This window comes from Podarcis filfolensis (genome assembly GCF_964270895.1).
Source record: "Podarcis filfolensis genome assembly, chromosome: Z".
NCBI classification, from domain to species: domain Eukaryota; kingdom Metazoa; phylum Chordata; class Lepidosauria; order Squamata; family Lacertidae; genus Podarcis; species Podarcis filfolensis.
The window spans coordinates 26112816-26136786 of NC_139617.1; the positions used below are offsets into that span (position 1 = coordinate 26112816).

The window sequence follows — 23971 nt, forward strand, 5'->3', positions numbered from 1 at the left end:
AATCTTTACTTCCCTCTATTACTGATGCACATGTTAATACTGATAAAGGTAAAAAGGTAAAGGTACCCCTGCCCGTTTGGGCCAGTCTTGACAGACTCTAGGGTTGTGCGCTCATCTCACTTAAGAGGCCGGGGGCCAGCGCTGTCCGGAGACACTTCTGGGCCACGTGGCCAGCGTGACAAAGCTGCATCTGGCGAGCCAGCGCAGCACTCGGAAACGCCGTTTACCTTCCTGCCAGTAAGCGGTCCCTATTTATCTACTTGCACCCGGGGGTGCTTTCGAACTGCTAGGTTGGCAGGCGCGGAGACCGAGCAACGGGAGCGCACCCCGCCGCGGGGATTCGAACCGCCAACCTTTCGATCGGCAAGCCCTAAGCGCTGAGGCTTTTACCCACAGCACCACCCGTGTCCCTTGTTAAAACTGATAAAACACTGCTAAAAAGCAATATTGAGGTGACAGTACAGATGGTTATACAATGATTAGTTTTTTGCAGTGTTCTTCTAATATGTGTGGGTAAACACTACATGCAAAACATCTTGAAGTATTTGTACAGACACTGTGTACATACATACATATAATGTTGCAGTGTTGCATGTGTGCCCAACCCTTTCATTTGCATTATCCTTCCACTAGGAATGGTAAATTCTGTGGTGCAGATGGTTCTCATGACAGCTTCCACAGCATGGGAGAATGGGAGAATACAACTCTCTCCTAAGACAGAAATAAACTTCTGAACAATGCTGAATTATGGCTGTTATTATTGTCAATTACCTGCCCTTTGCCCTAAGGCGCCAGGGCATGTTGCAACATTAAGCATTTGTTATTACAGTGAGATGTACCCTATCCTTTCAAATGCATTATATGTCATATATCAGCAGTTAGTGATTTGCAGTGCTCCCAGTCATTGTATGCAATCCCTGGACTAATTTCATGCAGGTGGGAAAGGAGGTGACAGAGAAAGAGTGGGAGAAGGGCTAGCAGAGAGAGAGAGGAGAAGGAGCCCACACATGGCTGGCTCCTGCCCCACGTGCTTTCAGGTCTTGGACCCAACAGATGGCCCCCAAGGGACTGTGGTTATCAATAGGGGAAAAAGTTATCCCATCCCTTCCATAGTTCATGTGTTTATTTAGCATTCAAACATGGGCAAATACATGCTGACTTCCTTCTGTAAAGGTTGCTTAGTTTCCTGATTTTAAAAGAACAACAACCATTGAACCTACTGCACATATTCTGCACTATGGGCTTGTTTCCGTGGTGACCTTATCATCATCCCAAGGTTTGATTCCAGAGCCCTTTCTCCAAGCTCCTGCTGACCACATCCCCACTCTGTCCCATCACCATCACCACACTTCTTCCTAGCTGTCACTCAGATATTTTTATCTTAGTTCTTTCAGTCATAAACAATGGACAGCGTTAGTCAGTCTGTTACATTTTTTAAAAAAAAAACCATGCGCACACAAAATGCTAATTTCTCCTCTGTTTTCCTTCATAGTGAAGAAATGACAGCAGAATTCACAAGACATCCTTTCGCAAATCCCTGACTCTTAATGCTGTCTTCTCTATTTGTAGTGGAATTTTCCCCATTCCCTTGGTTTTGCAACTGTAGGTTTCTTTTCTCGAAAGAATAAAGTTCATAAGAGCCAACTTGGATTGGATTTCCAAGTGTGCAAAATGTCAAACCAGCTACTCTGATTGTCCCTGATGCTTTCAACACCTATCTCATGATTTGTCCTCGAAGACCAACCTAGAAAGGATGCTGGAGACCCACAGTTCATCTCACATGATTTGTCTTAATGGTTTCTTACTTGTTCAAATGCCATTGTCAAGAGGCAGGGGGCTAGAAATCTGCAGTGGCTGTAAGGAGGGGGAATACTTAAGCCTTTCCCTACAGGTGATTTCTCCTTCTCAAAATGTTTTGTTTTTTCCCCTTTCAGGGGAAAAGATATTGGGTTGAGGTATCTTTTCTGCCTACGGGTAGATAAAGATTATTTGCACATTTGTACTGGCAATAGCTCTCCAAAGCCTCAGACAGTGTCATGAGCCCTGTGGAGATATCATGGAAGGAATAGTCAGATCCTGAGGCAGAGTGGGAGGAGATCAGGTAGTTGCAACTGGATATCCCCTGGAAGGTCTAAGCAGGTGAGCAGAGAGGCATCCCTCCTTGTGTTATTGGACACCTCTTGTCAGGTACCTCCTAAGTGGAGCTGCCATAGTTTCCTCCTCCTGTCTGTAAGGAGTCTCTACCTTCTGGGAAGGCACCTGAGAGTAAATTGGATACTGAGTCAGCACTGACTCCACCTCCATCTCCAAGGACAATGCTGGTGTGAACAAATCTCGCAGGCCCAACCCACTTACAGGGATGCCCATTTGCTTGCCCAGTCCCAAGACAACTGTCATGCTAAGGCTTGTGCCCACCCACTTCTTCAAATAAAAGAGACAGGAGCATGCCGCTTATTGGAACAAGATCTCATCTTGTGCTTAGCCATGGAATTCACCTGCTGTGCCTTTTACTTTGCCTATATACTTTCCCTATATACTCAGCTACACATATTACTCAGATATACATATTAAAGATATGCCCTGAAACAGGAAGTCAAGTTCTCTAGCAGTGAAGACCGCATTAGGTAGGGGTCTTTTCTGAGTACCTGAGACACTCTGGGCTTTTGGATGGATCTTAATGTGCACCACCATTGTACCCTGAGCCTTTGCCATGAGATGGGAGCCACAGCACCACCTCAGTCACAGGTTAGCTCCAAAGGAGACTAAAGCCTATGCAAAGAATTCCATGGGGGAATATTTGTATGTATAGATGTTCTTAGTTCCCAAAAATTAAGCCAGGTGCCACCTGAAAGTATTATTAGTACATGCACCCCCATTCTTGCACACAACAATGGCAACGGTAATGGTTCAGTTGATAAATAAATGCATCTCTTGCTTTGGAGGGGGTTGTAGGTTGTTGACTGGGAAGGGGTGGTAGGGATGTAGAAGAAATCCTTTCCCATTCTGCCCTGTATTGATTGCATGCAGCACTGTTTCCATTCTTCCAGTTCCACTTCTGCTAAAATCTACATTATTCATCTCACTGTCTGCTGTGGTGAAATTATGGAGCATACTGAATTCATTATACAAATTATGTAAATTACTCCACCCCATTCATTTTAATGCAGAGGAAATGCAATGCAAAAGGAGAAAAGACATAATCAATCCTGTATTGTTTGTGGACTGAAAGCAAAAACAACAGTGAATATTAATTTTGTTCACTGAATAGATTCCCATTCCTGACAATTTCTGCTCGCATTTCTATTTTCATGGAATTCTCCAACATTCCAAAGTGTGGCACCCTCAAAATAAGAAAGGAAGGATATCTGAATTTTAGTTTGTAAAAATAACAGAAAGATCAGTGCTGCCCATTTTGTAAGGATTTTGAATGTTTTGTAAATGTATTGTCCACATGTTGTATTTTGTAGCCTTTCCGGTTCTCTTGGGCTTTAGTTCCCCAACATCTTGTCTATATGCATTCTGTAGCTGAATATTAAGGTTATGAAAAGCATGAAAAGCAAAACAAGCCTCCCCAAACCCCACTAGAGATGGAGGAAAATATGTATCAATTCAAATTTTAATGTGAACCCAACAAATTTGCACTTCCTGAACCAATATGAAGAGCAAAACACAGCTATTGTTTGAAATTAGCACTTCCCTGAATTTTGCCATGCAGTCTACTATTGAAAAAAATGTGGACACAAATGTAGTAAGGAGAAATGGATTGATTAATGAAAGTAACATGCAAAAACGGATTCTATTAGGGCTTGCAAAAATGTGTATGCTGTATTAGTAGTTGTATGAAAGTGTGTGAAAGGTGTTTCTTGAGAGAAATGTAATTAAAATGCATACAAATATTTGAGTATCTTTTTTTTAAAAGGCAGACTACTATGTGAATGCGTTGAACTGAATGGAACCTAAGACTTTAAAAATGAAAACCTGAGAGAAGTCAAAATTGACAGATTTGTCCATATGCAGCCAACGGTCCTGTGAAATGAAACGACGACAGCTAATGAGGACCTCTGGTAGAAGGCACGTGCGTAGAATAGAGCGGGATTTTAAAAAATCTCTTCTATTAAATTGCCTGATAGGAGAAGCCTGGAGTGGCTCTTTGATTTGTCCGAATTCAGTTCAAATGTGTTCTGCTTTGATTGCAATATCCAGATAAATCAGAGCACTGTGAAGGTCACAGGTCAAAAAAAGCAGTGCTTTGAAAGCACCAGCAGGGAATTTCATATGAGAAATAGATTAGCTGAATATATCTTCTCTATATCACTGTCCCTTCTCTGTCAGATAAGACTGTCCATTCATTATAGCAAATTCCTGATAGTAGTTTGCCCATAGGACCATCGAGGCTCAGAACTTGACCGGATCTTTCATGGGCTTTGCCCTCAGTGTCTCCAGAGAAATAATTTAAATCCAAAAGGTGGAAGGCAAAAGGCCTATTTCCATTCTTCTTTCCCCAGTCTAATGTTTCAAGGGAGTAGTGGCCTCCAGGTATTTGTAGTGCAACTCCCATCACCCCTGACCACTGGCCATGCTGGCTGGGGCTGGTGAGCATGCAATCACATATGGGGAGTGGCTAATATGTCCTCTTTTATACGATATACGATATCTTTATTGTCATTGTCCCTTGCAGAACAATGAAATTGAAAACTACATAAAACTACCACAAAACTACATAAAACTACATAAAAACTACATAAAACATTCAAAAACCCCTAAAAACTCTAAAACCCCATTTTAAAATACACTATACTTTTAAAATACACACTATACTTTTCTAGCATCTTCCAGGATCTTTCTCCTTTCCATGGGAGAAAGAGATTGAGAAGCAGACACTGATAACTACATGTTGAAAATGCATGAGAGTTAAGGCAGTTATCCTGCACTGAAGAGATCATGCCCTCACTCTGGAGGGCTCATCCAGACTTCCTTTTGTGTCGTGTTTTTAGGTGCATGCCCACCCTTTAAAGGGCCATGTTTGAGCACTTCCCTGTGCTTTTCTTCAAAAACCCACTTTTTACCACTGAATCAGAGCAAAGGGCAAACTGTTGAAAACAGGAATTGCTGTTTGTTCCGATTCAGCATTAAAGAGTGGGTTTTCGAGGGGAAAGTGCTGGGACAAAAAAGGTGTAGAGGCAAGCAGTTCTTCTGAATGGAGGAAGCAGTGCTTCTGAATGCCAGTTGGTGGAAACCACAGGAAGGGAGAGTGTTCTTATGTTCAGGTCCTGCTTGTGGCTTCCAATAGACATTTGTTTGGCCACTGTGAGAGCAGGATGCTGGACTAGATGGACCACTGACCTGATCCAGCAGGCTCTTCTTATGAGTCTTATTGCAAACCGCCAGGTCTTTTGTTTTCCTGAACATTGTGGTCATCAGCTACTCAGTAGCCAGACCAAATTTTTGTAAGTGCCATTACCTCCCGAGCACCTTGATTACAGCAACCCTGATGAGCATCATGAATAATAGCTGGTGCAGAGTAACGCCGCTTGTCGATTGTATTTTTAGCATTTCTTTTAAGCATTTGGCCACTTTCCCAGGCGAATCTCTTTAATTATATAGATCTGATTTTCAGGGTTAGGAGAGAAGGAAGGAAAGGTTGTGAAGGAAAATGCAAGCATGAAGGCGGGGCTGGCTTGCCTTCTATATCTTATTTTGCTTAATTAATTCAGCCGCAAGAGAGAACGTTAATTTTGCTTGTCAGGTCTGACTTGAGGATGAGAGGATGCTCTAGGCTGCTGTCTCTGCTGCTTCCTCTGGCTACGTTGGCTTCCACCGTGTCATTAAAGGGGCCTCTTGGGATGCCATTTTGCCTGTCACTTGGCATATAAACTATGCAAGCAGGTTGGGCCCATCTCACACAGGCGGGGAGGAAAGCACCCTTAATATCTGTGAGAGGAAATTTATTGCTACAAGCACAAATGGCAGAAGAAGAGCTATCAGTGAGTTTCCATTAGGGGGATCACGTTCATTAGACATTTAAGGTATGAATGAAGGAATGAGTGTAGGCCTGTTTTTAGGCTGAAGAACACCACTCTAAAATGGAGTCTTATTAAGACTTGTGGGCAAGTGACGTGGGGAAGAAGTGCTGAGTTCTTGAGACTTGACGTATGAACAGGCTGATAACAAAGGACGGGTGTTGAGCAAGATTGACTAATGATGATGTGATGAACTCTGGAACGTGATGAACAACTATGACAAGGAACAGATGGTGGTGAATCACCAGAGCTGGAACGTCTGATTGAAAGTCTATAAAGAAGGGACTTTCCAGTGGAAAGGTGTGCCATGTTCCCAGTGCTGCAATGCCTGCCATCCGTCCTCTTGTCATGGCCTGATCAGCTACTGGTGTAGAGTTGGTGAGCATGACTAAGAATGTGCGCGCACGCGTGCTAGGGACTGTGATTTTAATGGTTACAATAAAAATGTTTTGCTGAGTCTCTCTGAGTCTAACTTTCCTTTCTCCTAAAGAACCAGCTAAAAATGGATCAAAAGAGCCTCTTATTTGTAACATTTCTCTCAGTTCTTCATTGTTCCAGTTTTAAGTTTTGTTTTCCACATTTCCACAACAGTTGGCAATTAAAAAGAAGTCATCATAAAAATTCATCAGCATTTTAGGGTGAACGTCTCTCACTATCTTTTCTTGTTCTTCATTTTTTCCCCCCAATAGTGGGTCCAACTGTCAGGAATGTGGTTTCTGCTTGTGCTGTAGAGGGAAGTGAGGGCCAGATGGGGTTTGTCAACCTGAGAAGGTAACTCATCTAGGAAAACTCTGATCTTTAACCTCTGCTGCCTTGTTAAAAGGCTATGGAGCACATTGCTAAAGCATTGAAGACTGATGCTATTTTCTGGTAGGATTCAATTGTGTACTGACAAATTCAGGTTGTACAATTAACATTGATTTAGGGCTCTTGCACAACAAACCCCACTTCTCCCTAAAACTGGACTTTTGCAAGAAGGAAAGTGGAAGGGAAAAAGTACTGGAAACACAGCATTGTATAACTTCTCTGCAAATCCCCAGAGGAGTGCCATTAGCTGTCTCCCATGTTAAAGAGGCCTGACTACGCTCAACTTAGATGTTGGGCACTTAGTGTTGCTGGTCCCACACGGTTGAATGCTCTCTTCCAGCAGAGATGCAGCAAGCAGCAACACCTGGGGGGCACCTTCTATGCAGGGATGTGCCAGTGATGGACTCTGGGCACTCACCTTCACCTGCCCCCTTCCCCTTTCCCAGAGCAGGTGACAGCTGTTGCTCTTCTTCACCATCATTTGCTCTTCTGCTTGTTTGCCCACCACTTTGCTGGGGAATTGAACAGGCAGCAAAAATAGTAAAGGGTGTAGAGCATCTGCTATGCATGTATGTTCAATCACTGACATTACCAGGTTGGGTTTCAAATGTCTCATCTCTGAGACCTTGGAAAGCCACTGCAAACCAGTGTAGACCAGCCTTTCCTGGCCTGGTGACATCCAGATATTCTAGACTACAGCCTCCACCAGCTGGGGTTGGTGAGAGTGGTTGTCCAGGGCATCTGGAGGGCACCAAGTTAAGGGAGGCTGGTGGAGGCAACATTGAGCTAGAAGCATCAATGATCTGACTCAGTATAAAAGTAACTTTCTATGCTCTTGTTCTCAAAGTGAGGAGGTGGCAATGCTGTGGTGTGTGCATGTTGGGCTTGGACGGGGACGGGGGAATGAGGTTAGGGACCTACTGAAGGTTTCTTGCTTGAGGTGCTTCATAACCTGGAAACAATGCCAAATATTAATAAAATACAATTGGCCACTTCTGATAAAAGAGTTGGAGAGAGGCAGAGAGAGAACTCATATCTGCTTATCCCTGTGGGGCTCAAGCAAAACACAAGTGTATAAAGTCAGAATGCATCCCCTGGATGCATTTGGTTGCTCAGCAAACAGTCCATGAATATTAAAAGCTCAGTTCAAGTCCACAGGTGAGATATAGTTAGGCTAAAGACAGGAAAAGGAAAAGGAAAGGAAAGAGACAGTTCTTCATCATCACATGCATGACGTCCTCATGCTCCCAGGGAAACAATTAAGCCTCCTTAGACTCCAGTGAGGTATGCAGAGCCAGATTGCACAGGGAGACCTTTCCATTGCTCAGGATGCAGCTTGACATGTATTTGATGCCCCAGAGGAAATTCTGGAGGCAAATGCAGCACTCACACGTCAAAAGCATTGGTGAGTATGTGGGATATAATTATGAACCTGCTAACTATTTTTTAAAAATTGTGTGCCGCTTGGATAGTACCAGGAAGAATGAAGTGTGTGTGTGTTTCTTCAGGAGCACAAAGGGATCTAGAAGCCTCTGAACATGTCACACTTCTCTGGGCACGGATAATGAATAATACTCAACACTTGTATGGTGCTCTCAAGGGTCCATAGAAATTTGTTGCAGTCCTTATAACAATCATGCAAGGAAGGTCAGTTTTGTTTTCCTCACTCTGTGTGTGTGTGTGTGTGTGTGTGTGTGTGTAGTCTGAGAGAAAGAGAAAGCCTTGCCTAAGTACATGATAGAAACAGTGAGGGCCACTGACTTGGATGATTCTAAACGAGGCTTAGACAAAGTCAGGGTGGAGAATGTAGCCCAATGGCTACATTCTACCTGTCAGATTTAGTATGCTTCTGAATATCAGTTGCTGGAAACCACATGGCCGAGGAGTGTTTTTGTGCTCGAATCCTGCTTGTGGGTTTCACACAGGCATCTGGTTTGCCACCACAGAATAGGATGCTGGACCAGAAATGGTTTGATCCAGTAGGCTCTCCTTATGTCATTTTTGCCATTCAGAATCCACTTTTGTTGGTGTGTTATTAACCTCCATACTACAGGAATATAGTTTAAAAGTGCTTGAACATCAGCAAATATCAAAGATTTCACCAATACAAAATAGATATTGAAAGCAAAAAGAATGTATCACTGGACATGCCAACATCCCCTGCTCCAATGAGGCATTTTCAGTATCTATATGTATTTGACAGTGCCTTCCTGTATATACCTAAAACATAATTTTAAGCTGAAGCAGTCTCAGTAACAAATCTAAAGCAACATTCCTTATAGTTTCTAAACAATTTTCTATTGTTTAGCATGTACAGCATATTTTAATTCCTTATCCTGCAACTCTCCAGTTCCTGCACACCTGCTTTACAAAGGGCCAAAAAAGTATTTATAAACAGCAGTCATGGATTTAGCTTTCCGAGAAGACTAAAAAATTTCCTCCGACAATTTAGGAGATGCCAAAGCGCTCAAAGCAGACAGTTCATAAATAGACACAAACACGTGTGGTAAATGAAAGCATTAACAAAGAAAAGGCAGCACGCTATGGAACTCACTCCTCCAGGAAGCAGTGATGGCAACCAGTTAGGGTGACTTTAAAAGAGGATTGGGCAAATTCATAACCGCAGTGGCAATGTTCTACAATAGCCGTCAGAGGCATTGGCCACTGAATACCAGTTCCTGGGAATCACAGGTGGGCAGAGTGCTGTTGTGTTTGTGGCCTGTTTATGGGCTTCCCATGGGCGTTGGTGAGGTAGGATGCCGGACTAAATGAACCACTGGCTTGATCCAGCAGGCTCCTATGTTCTTGTGAGAGCCCAAATTTAGTCCCCATAGGTGCACTGCAGCAAATGTCATATTTGATGTCTTTGCCACTAAAGAAATAAAATGCCCAACTGAATCAATTGCAGCTGGTAACACTGAAAGAAGTGCATTTTTATGAATGAGTATAGGCACACACTTAGAATTCTTGGAGTAACCAGGAGCGTAGAGAACCCTTTCCCATGTTGCCAAACCAGACATCAAGGAATAATGCCTTCAGTCTTGCGGAAGGCTTATCATTACGCGCACTGTTGCTGATGATGAGTAATAGATTCTCTTGGCCATCCCTACCACATGGAGATAAATCCCACTGTCCTTTTAGACATCATGACAATTTTCATCTGTGTTCAAAATGCAAAGCTATTTCTGTCATGCCTTGAAAATATTGAGATGAGGAAACCCATCCTTGCAGAAAACACTGGACCTATCCACACTTACAATTCCTCCGCTCTTTCCAGGCACGGTCTGCTCTGTTTCTGAGGGTGTTTTTTGTTTTGGTTCTGGAGCTTTCCCTGTGAAAAACCACTTTTAAAAGCTTGATCAGAGCAAGTGGCAAACCACAGGAAACCTGAATTGACGTTTGTTCCAACTGAGTTTTAAAGAGCAAGTTTTTGCAGAGTAAGCTCAGAGAAGGAAAAAAACCCAAACAAACCACTCAGACACAGAGATTTTAAGTGTGCCCCTGTGCCTGGAAAGAGTAGGGCAAAAGCTAGATGTGGATAAGTCCACAGTGAGGAGATATCCTGATGCTGGGACTGCTACTACAGGACGTGATCTCAGCTGATTGACTAAGCCCCTCAGTATCAGTTTACACTGAAGCACGGCATAAGGCGGCATTTTGCTTTCTTAGCCGCTGATTTCTGTATTTGAATATTGACTGTATTTTGATTCTATGAGAAGGGAAGATAAATACAGGTTGGTGCAGTGAAATGCTCAATAATTACATTGCTTCAAGGTGCCCTGAAGGGAGCAGACGGCTACTGAAGTTTAAAATAGCCTTTGTCCAAAAAGGAGAGTGAGAGAAAAAATCTTGCAGTTCAGTAAGCTGCCTTTCCCCTTAAGCAATGCAGGGGTTATTATGGTTGCTTCTCTTATTGGGTCTTGTTCAGCCGCTCTGTGCCATCACTACATTGTGCAACCGGCAAACAGCCATTAGGTGAAAAGATCTTAGAATGCGGAACTAGGAGACAATGGCAAAACAGGGCAGGCTTTAAATAGGGAATAAGCTTTCGAGTTCTTTTTAATGGGAAAATATGTGCACATATTGTTGATGGCATCTGTCTCAAAGAACAATGGAGTGTGCCTCTGGGCGTGAAGCCAAACTCCTGTGTTAGCAGCATCAAAGTGACCCCCTTGGTATGCAAGCCTGGGCAGTGTGTATGGAGGTCCTGGGCTGCCCAGACGACAAAACCCCCTACCCTCAGCCTCACTGGGTGTGGTCCAAAGGAAAGCAGAGCAATACGTTTGGCAACAGCTTGGCTACGGGAGCTGCCAGGAGGTGGCATAGAAGGTAGCACCCAACCATCTTAGGGACTCCGGATTTGTGTAGGATTTTGTCCTTAGCCTTTCTTCTCTTGGAAGATATCCTGCAAGGCAGCGGAGGTTTCAGATCAGGGTTTTCCTTTTTCTAGATGGGCTACCTTTCCAGGTTCATGAGCTCCATCTGCCCCTCACTTCTCTCTACAGCACATGCAAAAACTGCTTTCTTGGCTGCTGTGCCCGCTGTTGGTCTTGTTGGGCGCTCCTGCTAATAATGCACTCAGATCAGAATTAGCTGATAATCTGCAGTACTCTGTTTGCCCATTATGAGGGTGACACTGCAGAACAGGGAAGATCAGACCAAGTAACTACTTAAGTTTGCTAACTAGTGCAAGGACAGTACCCCCAGTAAAATTGTACAGATACCACTCAGTCTACCCTGCCTTAAAGACACAGGTGTGGACTGGTGCCTTTGCAGTTATCCCTTAAGTAGGGATAACATTCCATCATCACTCCACAAGGTCTAAAACCCACAGAGGCTTAATGTGTATGTTCTGTTTTATTCTAAAGAGCTTAACAATCTTTCTCCCAAGATTTAGCATCTCTTCAGGGTTGCCTATACATCAACATCAGGGCTATAATGAATCAGAGCCAGGTTCTCTTTCCAGGTCACATGGAGGGAGGGAGGGAGAATTGTATTTCTTTTGTCTGTTCTTGAAGTCCTGCCAGATGCCCAAAGTCACCAAGAGTACAGAATGCCTTGCCCAGTTCTGCATTTAGGTATGCAAGCAAGCCGTCAGGCATTGAAATGAGGATGGTTTTAGGGAACAACTCATCAGGTAGCTCTCTTGCAAGACTCATGTTCCTTCCTATTCTCTAGCTTGTGGAGGAAAATGAAGTCAAGCTTGCTATTCTGGAATTTCATTGGAAATTTCATAATATATAACTTTTAGCATGTAGAAAATGCATTATCACAATATCTTAGCAATAGCCTTAAAATTACCATCCTATCATGGAGTTTTGTGTTGTTATCCCCATATTGCAGATGGAAGGCTGAGACTGAGGCTTGTCTAAAATCATCTAGTAAGGAAGAGGGAAGAGTCACACCAGGTACTTTTTGATTCTTTCTCTCTACCCAAGTGCTCACCAACATGATGCTCTCCAGATGTTGCAATTCAACTCCCCATCAGTCCCACCCAGTATTACCATTGGCTACCCCTACACTAGCAGCACCTCCAGGAAGCGACTTAGTAGGTATAGAACAGGGATCGGCAATTTTTTTTTTTAGCCTCAGACCTTGTGGCAGGCCGGAGAAGCAGCACCGGGGGGGGGGGGCTGGAAGAAGAGGGGGGGCAAGTAGTCCTCCTCCCCATTCCCCATTCCCCACCCCCAGCCACTGCACTTACCTTCCCTGGGGCTGCTGCTACCGCCACTGCTGTTTCTTGTGAGTAGGCAGAGCGAGCTCATCCGCTCCGCTCTCTGGCCCACAGGAGCACCAGGGTGGCGGCCACCACGGAGGGAAGATGAGCAGCGCGAAAGGGCTGGCTCTGGAGAGGGGCTGCTTAAAATGGCACTCAGCCAGCTCAGCCCAGCCCCCCTCCTCCTCTAGACAGGGCAGGGAGAAGCCAGGAGGAGGGAGGGAGGAGGCGCCACCATGGTGTGTGTGTGAGAGAGGGGGGAAATGGAATGGTGTAGGGAAAAAATGGCGCATCCCGAATGAACAGAATCCCCACGCTGATTCATGGACACTCCGTGGGCCAGATCCTGAAGGCAACTGGGCCTGATCTGGCCCGCGGACCTTAGTTTGCTGACCCCTGGTATAGAAACTCATAATAGGAAGAAGCCTGGCATAACGTACCTGTGATAACGGATTAGAAGCAAGTCTTACTGTGTTAAGTTCAAATATATTCTACTCCTCTCTAAGTGCAAATGGTGGGCAAAAAACCCCCCCAAAACAAACAAACAGCACGTATCTTTGGGCTTGCAGTAGAAGCCCACATCACTGATTGGCTGATCTTCTGTGATGTCATCAAGAAACACCCTCAATCCCTGGAATGAAGCCAACTGCATGCTGCCATGATTGGCTTACCTTTTATGATGTTACCAAAAAACACACACCCTTAATCCAATAAGAGGCCCCAACTGCATGCAGCACTGTTTTGCTGACCTTCTGTGATCTTACCAAAAAACAAACAAGACACTCTCAATCCCCAGAACAGAAGTCAATTGTAATCAGCACTGACTGGCAGGACTACCGTGATGTCATGAAAAAACACCTCTTCTCAATCCCTGGTTTTGATTTCCCTTCTCCATTGTTAAATTAATACATTAATGAATGAACAGATAAACACATGAATATTCACGCAGTGCTGTGTGTGAAAGAGAGAGAGAGAGAACCAGTAGTCTGCCTGAAGCATGGCAGACGGGTGCTAAGTGGGTGGTTGAGCAGCATTCAAATCACTGGTAGGCATTTGTAATTAATGATGCAAACCTCATCTCATACCAGTGGCTGAGGTACCTACGGCAGCAGGCTCTCTTTTTCTAATGCATCTCTCTTTGTCCATTTTTAAGATGTGTCAAACATAAGACTGTAGAATTGGAAGGGACCCTGGGGATCATCTAGTCCAATCCCCTGCAATGATCAGTGTCATCTGAGAACACAGCAAATGAGCTGGGAATTTCCAGCATATTCTACCTGCACATTTACATACAAATACATGGCCCACCCATGAGGCAACGTGAGGCAACTGCCTCAGGATCCATAGGGGCAACAGATCCAGCCTCCAAGAAAAGCATTGCCTGCAGCTGCTGTTGCAGTAACAAGAGCTGCAGCACACTCCTTGAAGGCTGGATGTGTCACCACCTCAGCAGCACCCCACCTGATTCCGCCTCTACAGTGGCCTCTCAGCGAATAGGAGGTGCTGCTGATTTTCTCCCGCTGCAGGGAAGAAATGATGGGACCTGCCCTTGGGAGTTTCCTGGGCTCTGTACTGGCCTGGCATTATTCAGAGTGCCCTGTGATGGCCTTTGATTCCCACTTCAACTGCCAAGTAAGGTTGATTTGACACTCCCCTCCCACATTCCTGATGCAGATCTCCACTCACTCCTTCTTCTCTGGTGAGGCAGTGAGCACCATTTTGTGGTTTGTCTCAGGTACCAAAATGTCTTTGGCCAGCCCTGCATACATTTAATTATGAGGTCCTATTTGACTTCTTGCTTTTGGCCAGAGGATTGTGGGATCATAAATCGTTCTCAGCTGCAGGTTGCAACAGCAATCCGTGGTACTCTTTGCTTCAGAAGTCAGGTGATTCTCAAGGGTCAATTGCTCAATGTTACAAAGGGATACAAGGGATATAAAGAATCCAGACTTTCTTGTTTCCCTAAGGGTGGTGGTGACTTTTCTGCCTCCAACCGGCAGCTGAAGTATCTTGGGTGCCAGGCAGAATCTCACTTTTCTGTCCCTCTTGCACACAGGCACACATATATACACAAAATGCATATTTCAAAGAAAATCAGAAAGAAAGTCCATCAGTTGACTTACTGCTATGAGCTGGTAGGAGTTATTCATCATTGCTATGAGCATATTTAGCAAGACCACTAGGGAGATGACGTTGTACGTGCCAAACATGGTGGCCCCAACAAATTCTGTGAATTCATGCCTGGCTTTCACATTAGTGACGTAGAGGTTCAGCAGACCAAACACAGACCAAAAGAGTGACTGTAGAGTTTCAAAGAGCCTGTAAAAGAGGAGTGTGACATTTGTCATTGTTGGCTGGACATTTAAAGCCTTCGTTTATTTAGTTTAAGTACAGAGAGAGGCATGCTAAGGATCAAAGCTGTTGCCTTCGAGAATACTCCAGTTCTTTTAAAGCAGGGATGGCAGAATACGAGGCTCCCCAGATGTTGTTGAATGGCAACTCCAACATTCTCAATTTTGCATATAATTAATCAAACACACCTGACAAATTAATTTAAACACACCTGACAATCAGAGGTGTATCTCAGCTCCCTTGTGCCCTTGGCAAGGAGATGTATTAGCCCCCGCCCCGAACAGTGGAGGGGTGACCAGGGCTGGATTCTAGCCACTCTGTGCCAGAGAAGAGAGGCATGGTTTTTGCACACACACCCAGGTTTGCACCCTTGCCAGGAGCTAACCTCACCAACCCCTAAGTACACACTACATGCAAAGTTCAAGGAGACTGGAGCCACCACATTCCATGTATAGGTAAAGGGACCCCTGACCATTAGGTCCAGTCGCAGATGACTCTGGGGTTGTGGCGCTCATCTCGCTTTACTGGCCGAGGGATCTGGCGTTTGTCCGCAGACAGCTTCTGGGTCATGTGGCAAGCATGACTAAGCCACTTCTGGCAGACCAGAGCAGTGCACGGAAACACTGTTTACCTTCCTGCCAGAGTGGTACCTATTTATCTACTTGCACTTTCTCCTTTCGAACTGCTAGGTTGGCAGGATCAGGGACCAAGCAACGGGAGCTCACCCTGACGTGGGAATTCGAACCGCCGACCTTCTGATCGGCAAGCCCTAGGCTCTGTGGTTTAACCCACAGCGCCACCCGCGTCCCTTATATATATCCATGTATAAATTCTTAAATATCCTTATATATCCAAGTATAAATTCATTTAAAACAAAGTTCTCCTCCATCCTTGTCCTTATGTGATAACCAGATATTTTACCTTCTTTCCCCAAAGACCCATGGAAGAATATGCAAATTGCCAGCCTGTCCCTTCTCTACTTCTTCCTTTGTCCATTATTCAGAAGAGCTCCCAGTGTTTTTATTTAAAAGCAGCTGCAGAATAGGGGTTCCAAAATCTATCAGTGCTGGGGTGGGGAAGTTAGCTCTTTCCCATGCGTTGTTTCCCAACTGATACATTATTATTATTATTATTCTTACTTGTTACATTTGCATACCACCCTTTGCCCATAGATCACAACATAAAACTACAATATAAAAACACAAAATGCATAATAAAAATATAAACAAAAACAACCCAATAATCCCCTCTTCCACAACACATTTTGAAAGAGCATTGGATCATGTCAATCAGCCAAAGGCCTGGTTAAAGAGGAACGTTCTTGTCTGGCGCCCAAAGGTGTATAATGAAGGCACCATCCAAAGCTCCCTGGGGAGAGCATGTTGCAAATCGGGAGCCACTGCAGAATAGGCCCGTTCTCATGTTGCCACCCTTTGGACCTCTTGTGGAGGAGGCACACAAAGAATGTATTCCCCTATTCTCCTTCTTAATGCTGAAATATCCCTCTGTAGCTTCAAAGAGAGGCCTGTTTTCATCAAGAAAAGGGTATGTGGGCTGGGGGAGAGTTACATGCTCCTCCCCCAGTGCCACTGCTATAAACATATTCAGAGTTTTCCCTCACCTCTACTTTAAAGGGAGGGGGGAGCAATACTATCACTGTGCTGCATTATGAACTTGGCAGAAAGTATTTCTCCACTACCTACTGGCCCGTGATTTGAAATCAGTAGGGAAGCACTATTTGTGGTTCCATCACCATCTATGACTTGTGAGGCGGTTACCCAAGACAGGGACTTCTCAAGTGGTGGCACCCCAATTGCGATCATCATCACCATCATGTTATTATTTATCAGATTTGTATACCACTGTATACCCGTGGATCTCAAGGTAGTTCACAACATAAAACCACAAAATAAAACCACAAAATACATAATAAAAATAAGAACAAAATAACCCAATAACCCCGCCCTCCAAAATATATTTAAAAGGGCATTGGATGTTGAAAAGGAACCTGGTTGAAAAGGAACATTTTTGCCTGGCATCTAAAGCTGTGTTTATAACAAAGGCACCAGCCAAACCTCCCTGGGGAGAGTATTCCACGAATGGTGAGCCGTTGCAGAAAAGACCTGTTCTCGTGTTGCCACCCTATGAACTGAGGGAGGCACATGAAGAAGGGCCTCAGGTGGTTATCTCAGGGCCCAGGTAGGTTCATATGGAGAGGTCCTTGAGATGTTGCGGTCCTGAGCAGTTCATCTGAGGCTCTTGATCGCATGCCTCCTCCCAAGAAAGATCTGCAGCGTGGCAACACAAGAATTGGTCTTTTCTGCAGTTGCTCCCTGTTCTCCCTGCAGAATGCTCTCCCCAGGGAGGGTCACCTGGCACCTTCAGTACATATCTTAAGGTGCCAAACAAAAATGTCTCTCTTTAACCAGACCTTTGACTGATTAACATTCTATATCCTTTTAAATATGGGTTTTTTTTGGGGGGGGGGTTATTTTCATTATGTATTTTTTGTTCTCATTTTGTATTTTTATGTTGTGAACTGCCCTGTGATCTTTGGATGAAGGGCGGGTTACAAATTTAATAAAGTAAATAAAATTGTGGAATTCCCTTCCTAGGGAACTGTAATTGTCCACCACACTGATAAACTTCAGACATCAATTAAACACATGCCTATTTGTCCAGAATTCTAGTATGTAAGTATCTCGTAGGATCCAGCAGATGGTATGGTGTTCTGTGCTAATTTGGGTTTATTGCTTTCGATAGGCAGTTTTTAGACATTTTGAGCTGTTGAGTGGTGATCTTTTCATTTTAGCATTGGTGTGCACTAAACTGTCCTGTAGGGTGCAAATACAAACAATAATAGCAATAATCTGTTTTGATCTGTATATTTGGAATTTTTGTTTTAAAAATGGAAGTTTTTCATTGTTTCCATTGATGCTTTTTGATGTTTTATTATAGTGTTGCTGTGCACTGCACCACCCTGGGCTGCTATGGGAGGAAGGACAGTAAAGAAATAACAACAGCAACAATAATAATGTGCAGTTTGGCCCTTAACTTAACACTTGGAAAATGGAGACACAATGAAATGGGAGAATTTGGCCAAAATTTGACCAAACGCAAGTACATTTTGAGGAGTTCACAGCAGATCTATTTAGCTAGCACAGGAACTACAGACTAAACTTCCAGTAGGGAAAAAAATAAATAAAACTGCAGCTGCCTTCTAAAGATACCCAGAGCAAAGTGACTGTCTGATCTCATTTCAATAGCACAGTTAGCTTCTACTTTTTACTGGCTTTGGAACAAAACCCATTCCAGTTATCCGTCACACTTCACACACAAAAATAGTGTGAAGGGAAAGGCAGACCCTTCCTATTACCAGGGATGGCACTACCAAAAAAAGGAAGGTGGAGGAAAAGAAGAGAGAGGTTAAAGTAGGTTTGGAGGAGGACACCCTGCTGTGCATCGGAAAACTATGATGGAAATAATGTTCTGGAAAAGGAAGAGTAATTTTTTTCCAGAGGGGATGCTTGCCCATTCTTTCCTGCTACTGCCACCAACCTATGACAGCAATCAATGACTGGAAGTACATCAGCAAGGACACATTTTAATCCTACCATATCTTTACCCTTGTCCCTGTGTTGTTGGAATGTGCAGTTCCTCACTCTCTCGCTGCCAGTGGATACAGAGAGGATGCACAGCACTCTAATGGGTTAAGTGCTGTCCTTTGCGTTGACGATGGCCGCAGGGTAATCAGAAGGTAGTTTTCAGCCAATGGAAGCAGGGAGACACACAGCACTTCAGTGAGTTAAGAGCCGTTCTTTAAGTTGCAGGTATCCAAGGGGAGATTAAATGTGAAGTAGTCCCCTACTTCCGCTGCCAATGGAAGGAAGGAGGCATGCAGGACCATCCTGTTCTTTATGCAGTGGATGGCCAAGAGGAGGCTAGATGTTATAATTTTCAGCAGTCCCCTACTTCCTCTCTGCCAATGGATGTAGCACTATTATGGGTTAAACCAGCCTTCACTGGCCTAGTGCCTGCCAGATGATTTGGACTACAGTTCCCACCAGGCTGATGGGAGTTTTGTTTTGTTTTGTTTTGTTTGTTTGTTTCTTGTTTTGTTTCTGCTTTTTATTGTATGTTGAAAACTTTTAATTAAACTATAAATGAATGAATGAATGAATGAATAAATAAATAACTGGAGGGCATCAGGTTGGCAAAAATTGGCTTAAGCATTGCCCTTCATTGTGAATGGCCAAGGGAAGATTAGATGTGACATTATAGCTTTCTGATGTCCCTGTGTGTTTAATGTTCTGACCCACAGCTCTGTTGCAAATATATTTTGCAGATGGGCTATCAAAGCAAGGGAGAATTTGCCAAGAACAGGAAAGCCAGACCATAAAGCTAGATTTATTAATGGTTTGACCTCCTGCTTGTCACGACAGAATATTACTGTTCCAGGAGGTGGATCTCTCCAGAAAAAAAAAGGAAAGGAAGAAAGGATTAAGACTATCCTTCGGGAAGCAATAACAAAGAGTACGACGGTGTCCTATTTTAAACAAGTTGTGCAAACAGGAACAAGAGCCCTTGCCTGGGTCTCTTATAGAACTGGAGCTTATTAGCTGCTACTCTTCAGATCCGAGAGGAGTCAACGGAAGCTGCTCAGCTGCATTCGTCCATTAAGGGTGACTTAAATGTAGCAAACTCAAAGTGGCATTGGGGGCCGAATGCAAACCCATTGCAATGCCGCTCCTTCACACCGGCCCACAGATATAATTTCTTATTTCGCAGGCTGCCCGTTCTTAGCAAGTTATTCACGCTGAGCATCTGTTCGAAGAGCCAAATGTCACTTGGCACCAGGGGTGTTAATAATGACTGTTTCAGCTTTTAAGACAAGGTAGAGTGAGCTTCTGAAGCGAGGCTCCAACAAAAATGCAATTGCCACACGCTCTCCTCGCCTGTAAAGAGACTGCCACTCTAATGGTCTCCCCCTGCTGCTTCTTTGTTTCCGACAAATCTCCCCCCTCCCCAGAGTCTGAGCCCCCTCACATTGCCTTATGCGGCAGTTTTCCTGTGTTTGCGAAGTTGGCTTGTGTGTGTTCAAAGGCTGTCGTCAAGTCATTGAGTGTTGTTGCTGTCAAGCAGTTCACCGTACATTTTCTTAAGCTCTTTATTGTGTGTTGACGCCCTTCTTGGAGATACGAAAATGGCTTTTTATAGTTATAATGAAATGTCAGGATTCAAGCCGTGTGGCTCTATGGCAGCACAGTACAAGAGTTCATGGTACATGTAAGAGCTAGCATCTTCTCCAGAAACTTAGGTCTCCAGGAAGATTGCTGGAGTACAGAAAACTCAAATGCCGATGGACTGCTTCAGCACAACAAGACCAATATAGGCTTTTGAGACAGAGATACTGTAATCCATCAACTGAATACATAAACTCTAAGCTGCATATCCCTGGTTAAAATCTGTGCTCAGCCATTGACTCAATGGGCGGCCTTAAGCAAGCCACTATCTATCCTGCTGCCCCCAGCTCCTGTCTGTAATGTGAAGATAATGCTTCTAGTCTGGTGTTATAAGGTTGGCTGTCTTGATTAGCCTGAATGGGCCTGTTGCCATTTTGCCTGACAAACATGATGGGTGACAAGGGACTTATCAAGAGAGATGGATGTTCCCTGATGGCTCTAGCCTTTGGAAGATGATGCTGTCTGTAAGGAGGGACAGAGAGCAACCAAGGGGGAAGATTGCTTGAATTTATGCAGAGAAAGAAGGCTGAGAGTTTTCAGCTGGTATTGGCTAAAACTGAACCCAGTTTTGCTCAGCTGCAGCTCTTTGGGAATCTGATGTTGGATTGGTGGTTGTGTTGCTTGTTTTTGGGAGCTCACTTGCTTCCAACGGGTTCTGCTTTTATGTTTGCAAATAAGTAGAGATTATGAAGGGAACTCTCATTTAAAGGAAACAAAACTCTGAGGCTCTACCTCTGAATTTTTAAACTTGAACATGGAAGTGTGGAGTGCATAACACTACCATAAAGGTAAAGGTAAAGGGCCCTCTGACCTTTAGGTCCAGTCGTGACTGATTCTGGGGTTGCGGCGCTCATCTTGCTTTATTGGCCGAGGGAGCCGGCGTACAGCTTCCGGGTCATGTGGCCAGCATGACTAAGCCGCTTCTGGCGAACCAGAGCAGCGCACAGAAACGCCGTTTACCTTCCCGCTGGAGTGGTACCTATTTATCTACTTACACTTTGACGTGCTTTCGAACTGCTAGGTTGGCAGGAGCAGGGACCGAGCAATGGGAGCTCACCCCATTGCGGGGATTCGAACCGCTGACCTTCTGATCGGCAATCCTATACTCTGTGGTTTAACCCACAGCGCCACCCGCATCCCAACACTACCATACTGTGTTGTTATAAGGGTAACCCAAAATGCATGTAAAGCACTTAGGAGGACAAGAACTAGACGAATGCTGCTGTGAGCGATGGTGATTAAGATAATGATGATGCATGTGTGTGGTTCTAGAATTTCATAGCTAGGTAATCGGCTTATGGCATGACAATGATGTATAAATGGCTCTACAGGGGGGAAAGTGGAGAATCAGTATCCCTGTGAATATGACCACTTGCCGCCTTTTGCCTTCCTGGCTGGTAGCACTGATGTGTGGTCACTAGTGCAGGTTGATGGAGCAAGATTTCTGAAATTTACCTTTAAAAGTTTGCACAGATGGAGCTCTTACAGCAAGCTCTGCTTAGGACAGAGATGGATTCCCAACTGGAAACTCTGTACTGCAACCAATCCCAACATGGCTTGCTGTCAGCATCTTACATGCCAAAGAACACACTTTAAGGATCCCAACTGTTCCTTTTGAGCCATGTCTGTACAGATAAGATGTTGGCAGTGGGGCGAGTGCCACTGTTTGGAGGAAATAACCCCTATTGATCCTAATTTGACCCATTGACCAGAGGTTCCCCACCACTTTCTTAAAGGAAGGAACGGGGAGATAAAAGAAGGTAAAACCTGGATAAGTAATGTGAATGGGGCAATTAGAAAATACAGATGGCATGCTTGGAATTGTGCGTGTGTGCAAATGGCAGCAGAAGCCATTGCACAGTGAAACTTACTAAATGATTTTTTATTAACAAGTTTCACAAGCTTGTGGCCTTTTCCCAGTTCTTCAGCCTTTGACGCCTTCTACAAAATATTTCTGAAGAACATTATGCTCTGGAATTGATCTATGGTTCTGAAAAGTATATGGCTACATTCCCTGACCATTCCTTGGGCCCCAGTACTCTATATAAATCTAGTATAATATAATATAATCATACTCCAGAACTCAAAAGTTGGCAATCCTATTGAGGGTTGTGAGATGGTGAAAATATTAAAATATCAAATTTGGGGTTTCATAGCTTTTACTTTGGGGGATCAAGCAGCCCGGTCAAGAAAGGGTTATTTCATGAACAGAAACAGCATTAATAAATCACACATTTTTGGATTTTCAAGTGTGGGGTCTCATGGACAGGGAACTGAAAGATGCTTCTACAGGTCATGAGATGCAAGGCCTGGGTTCTTTAACTCTGGCTTTACTCCCTGCCACCACCTGGAAAACTCTTGGGAAGTAGATGCTTCCAGTAGGGCTGTACAACAGATTAGGATGAGGTCCTAGCCACATTGGTCTAATTTGGAGGGATCCAGGCACCAATTGAGTTGGGTTGAGACAGTCCTATACCACTACAGGCTATGTCGGGTGGCCCAGAGAGATCTGGGGTTTTCAGGGAGGCCAGGGTTTTAGGCAGAGATGGGAAGGAGAAACCACGAAATGGAAGGGCCTACCAAGTTGGGTTAAGACAGGGGTGGGGGCAACCCAACCTTCCCTTTCTGTCAGTCCCCTCCTTCTTCCTGCCCCCTGAAGCAGCACCACACAAGACTGAATCCTCACATTTCAATTTGTGCAGTGCCAGTTGCTGTTCCTTCACAAATGCCTTCCCTGCATGCAGTGAAGCTGCTCATGAAGAAGCAGCATCCTGCAGGATAGACTCTTCCTGCTTATCACCTGGTCATTGGGAAGATTCAATCCTGCGTGTTGCTGGTTGCTTCATCCTTACGAGTGGCTTCCCCACATGCGGAGAAGCCACTCGTTAAGGAGCAGCACCCCACAGAACCCACAGAGCCAGGGGAATAAGGTGACATCGTGTCTCCTCCTTTACCCACCTCCTCCCAACCATATGGGGTTTAGAAAGACCTTAGTAAGCCCCTTGACCTTAATTGCTTTGGGGGTAGAATGGGTGGCCTGATTGGGGGCCCTCAGATCAGAGCTGTGGGGCAGATCTGAGGGGCTGTGCACAGCTCTAGCTTCCAACCTTATCCTTGCTGCCGTATTACAACCCTGTCTTCTCAGTCAGACAGGTGGCCTGGGCAGCCCTCTATAACTACTACTGTTCCATGCTTGGTTCCCCACTTGGAGAAACTGGTCTCTGAGGAAAGGAATCCTCCTTGGAATCAGACCACTATCCTCTCTTAAGACACCATCAACTGCATTTGGACCTTGGCTCCTTTTCTACCTGCACTGATCTCCTGAGGCTGCATGCCTCTGACTGCACCAGGTCATGATAGGGTTAGAAAAGCAGGAAAGGGGAAATGGGCTCCTGGACCAAGAGCAAAGAGCCCTCAATGTGATATGCCATTGTCCCCGGAGCCTGTTTACTTATCTGCTCCTGCATACCTGAGTTGACCCAAAAGAGTGTGGCCCAGGCTGATGCAAATACTGATCAACCCAATAAGAGCTTTTGCCACAGCAGTGGCAAAGAACATCCCAGGAGAACAAAGCTGCAGGTACTCAGGGCTAAACAGGAAATGCATATAGTGCACGAACTTGGGGCCACCCCATGAAGTTGAATGTTGGAAGAATCAGCATAGGACTTTCTCTGCACACTGCATAAACTATGGAGTTGACTACTGCAGGATATAGTGATGGCCAACCACTTGGATGGTTTTAAAAGAGGATTAAATACAAAGAGGATCAATGGCTGATATCAATGAGGGTGATTTGTTCTATCTTCACTGTCAGAGGCAGTATGCATCTGAAT

At 44.5% G+C, this 23971-nt stretch overlaps 1 protein-coding gene and 2 long non-coding RNA genes across 8 annotated transcripts in view; 2 read left to right on the plus strand and 1 right to left on the minus strand.

The window, feature by feature from the left end:
- Positions 1-23971, plus strand: part of LOC310754358 — a 55365-nt gene that overhangs the window by 22409 nt on the left and 8985 nt on the right. Inside the window, exons 4-5 of the long non-coding RNA XR_014543746.1 lie at positions 12171-12235; positions 17854-18695. This is a non-coding gene — a long non-coding RNA (uncharacterized lncRNA). The remainder of the gene's footprint in view (positions 1-12170; positions 12236-17853; positions 18696-23971) is intronic.
- Positions 1-23971, minus strand: part of TRPC5 (transient receptor potential cation channel subfamily C member 5) — a 169574-nt gene that overhangs the window by 11987 nt on the left and 133616 nt on the right. For all 6 annotated transcript variants that reach the window (XM_083595870.1, XM_083595866.1, XM_083595868.1 and 3 more), the window contains one exon: positions 14667-14862. In XM_083595870.1, coding sequence (XP_083451996.1) covers positions 14667-14862 — 196 coding nt within the window. The remainder of the gene's footprint in view (positions 1-14666; positions 14863-23971) is intronic.
- LOC310754417 lies at positions 419-3896 on the plus strand. Its single transcript, XR_014543819.1, has 2 exons — positions 419-2101; positions 3048-3896. It is a non-coding gene; the product is annotated as an uncharacterized lncRNA (long non-coding RNA).